This window comes from Sinocyclocheilus anshuiensis, unplaced genomic scaffold (genome assembly GCF_001515605.1).
Source record: "Sinocyclocheilus anshuiensis isolate Anshui unplaced genomic scaffold, SAMN03320099.WGS_v1.1 scaffold62, whole genome shotgun sequence".
Lineage (NCBI taxonomy): Eukaryota > Metazoa > Chordata > Actinopteri > Cypriniformes > Cyprinidae > Sinocyclocheilus > Sinocyclocheilus anshuiensis.
Genome location: NW_015544180.1, coordinates 397,656 through 399,816, shown reverse-complemented (window position 1 = coordinate 399,816; position 2,161 = coordinate 397,656). Strand labels below are relative to the sequence as shown.

Genomic DNA, 2,161 nt, shown 5'->3' with positions numbered 1-2,161 from the left:
CATCTTTTTTCCATCTTTTCGTTTTAAAACAAATCGATTCACGACACAGCGTGAGTTTGCAAGCATGATTACAGTGTAAACTGATGGACATATGGACATTGCTACAGAATCATACCTGAAACAGAAAACTAATAAATACAGTAATATTTCCACCCTCACTTCGGAAACTGTTGGCTTCCACACAGACGCGCACACACATCAACATATCTCCGCATGAGAAGCGTTTATTAGATGGGGAAAGGTCGGGGTCTCAAAATTAAAGATGAAAGGTGCAACTTAACGCCAGCATGGGTCACTCATACTTCATTAAATAAATAGCAAACAGTTAATTCTGCCGAAATACATAATAAATGAAACAGTTTTGATGCATTGTCAGGACCTGCAAAAAATGTTTGTAATTGTGTGTTATTGTTTTTGTTAATTGCATTTTCTTATACGTAATGATCTGATGTTTAAACTTTACATGTGATGTTTGTCACAGAGTTGTTTAGTGACAAATCATTTTTTGATTCATGATGCATTAAATATGTGTATATTTGACAGTTAATTAATTAAAGACGTGTTTCATACGCCTCAGTTTGCCGCATTGTTGATTATTCATTGTAGCTATTAGACTTGTAGAGAGAAAAATATCAGAAAAGTGTATTAGTCCTATATTGATTCTGTAAACCCTGTACAATGTGCTTTTATAGCGCAGGCATTTGACGCGGAGTAACGGTTTGAATATTCATGATCGTAACTTCCACTTTCTGTTACTGTGAATGCACAGCTAAGGGAAAGAACGGAAAAAAAACTGGTATGGTGGGGTGGGGGGCCTTGGAGATAATTGGCCCCGGGGCCTCTGCAAGTCATAATCCGTCCCTGTTCAAATGCATGTTACTTCAAGATACTTGACCATGGTATCTCCCCTATGCATGGACAAAAACCATAGTATAACCCTGGTGCGTGTCCAGAAAACATGGTGATGGTGTCTAAAGGGATGTCTCTCTGACCTGGAGCCGCCTGCGCCTGATTATTCCCGAATCATCCATGTCGTGTCCGGCGGAGGAGATGCTGCTGCTGCTGCTGCTGCTGTGCGGATCAGCGGAGACTCGGTCCGCTCGGATCCATCGGGGCTCCGGACGCCACGCGCTTCGTGCTCACCGTAATCCGGCTCATATCGAGTGTCCCAGAGGCTGGACGAGGATTCCGCAGAAGTCCGAACGCTGAACGCACGCCTGGGACGTCATAAAGGAACCTGCGCGAGATCGTCAACACCAATGACTCACTGCGAGCGCGTCCGCTCCTTTTAGAATCTCTCTCTCTCTCTCTCTCTCTCTCTCTCTCTCAGTGTTGTTCATTCATGTCATCCTCTCCGGGATGTTTAACTGATGTCTCCTCCTCTCGCTCCTCCCTCACATTAACACACCGGATTTGGGGCTTTTTTATTATTACACGTGGCATTTTCTTAATTATTATATATTTTACGCATGACATTTTGGGCATTTTATGTGTGTGAGCATCATTCATCATTCGTTTGATCCGGAACAGCAGCGTTTTTGAACACCACTAGGCACGACCAGCTGGAGGGGGCGCCAATGAGCGCATATCTGGCACACAGGCAAGAGCAGAATGAGGGGTAGCACTAGGTTTGCCACAAGGTGCTGAGGGGTGTGCAAGATCAGTGTTGTCACCTTCCTGTACTCTATTCCCTAACACCATCACAGAACACTTTCTGCAAGTCATTTAGGAGTGAAAAAGTGACAAAGATGCAGCACCCCCTTAACTCCTGATGGTCAGATTGCTCACATTTGACTTATGCCGTTTTGGAGGGATTTATGTATATTTTATTTTTATTTCTTTGCCTCAAAAATTTGCATATTTTGTACATATTTACACAAAATTGGAACAGTATAGCTAAATGGAAAAGTTCACTTTAAAGAAGATCTTTTTTTTTTTTATTCGTGTAGATAATTCAATGATAATGTGCCATTAAGTGGAAGATTTCTGCCGCCTGGTTGAAAACAAACACTTATAAAATGAAAATGGCATGATATGCACTAGTGACCAGTAGATGGCTGCAGAGGATCACCCCGTTGAGTTATTTCCACGTTTTGCTTTTGGATTTATATTTAGACATTAGAAAATCATTCAGATTTGTTTTTTCTGTTCTGCACCCCAG

At 42.1% G+C, this 2,161-nt stretch overlaps 1 protein-coding gene across 1 annotated transcript in view; it reads right to left on the bottom strand.

The window, feature by feature from the left end:
• LOC107696309 (microtubule-associated serine/threonine-protein kinase 1-like) overlaps window positions 1–1,349 on the bottom strand; it is a 47,261-nt gene extending 45,912 nt beyond the window's left edge. Inside the window, exon 1 of the mRNA XM_016496595.1 lies at window positions 993–1,349. Coding sequence (XP_016352081.1) covers window positions 993–1,031 — 39 coding nt within the window. The 5' untranslated portion in view covers window positions 1,032–1,349. The remainder of the gene's footprint in view (window positions 1–992) is intronic.
• Window positions 1,350–2,161: the final 812 nt, after the last annotated feature.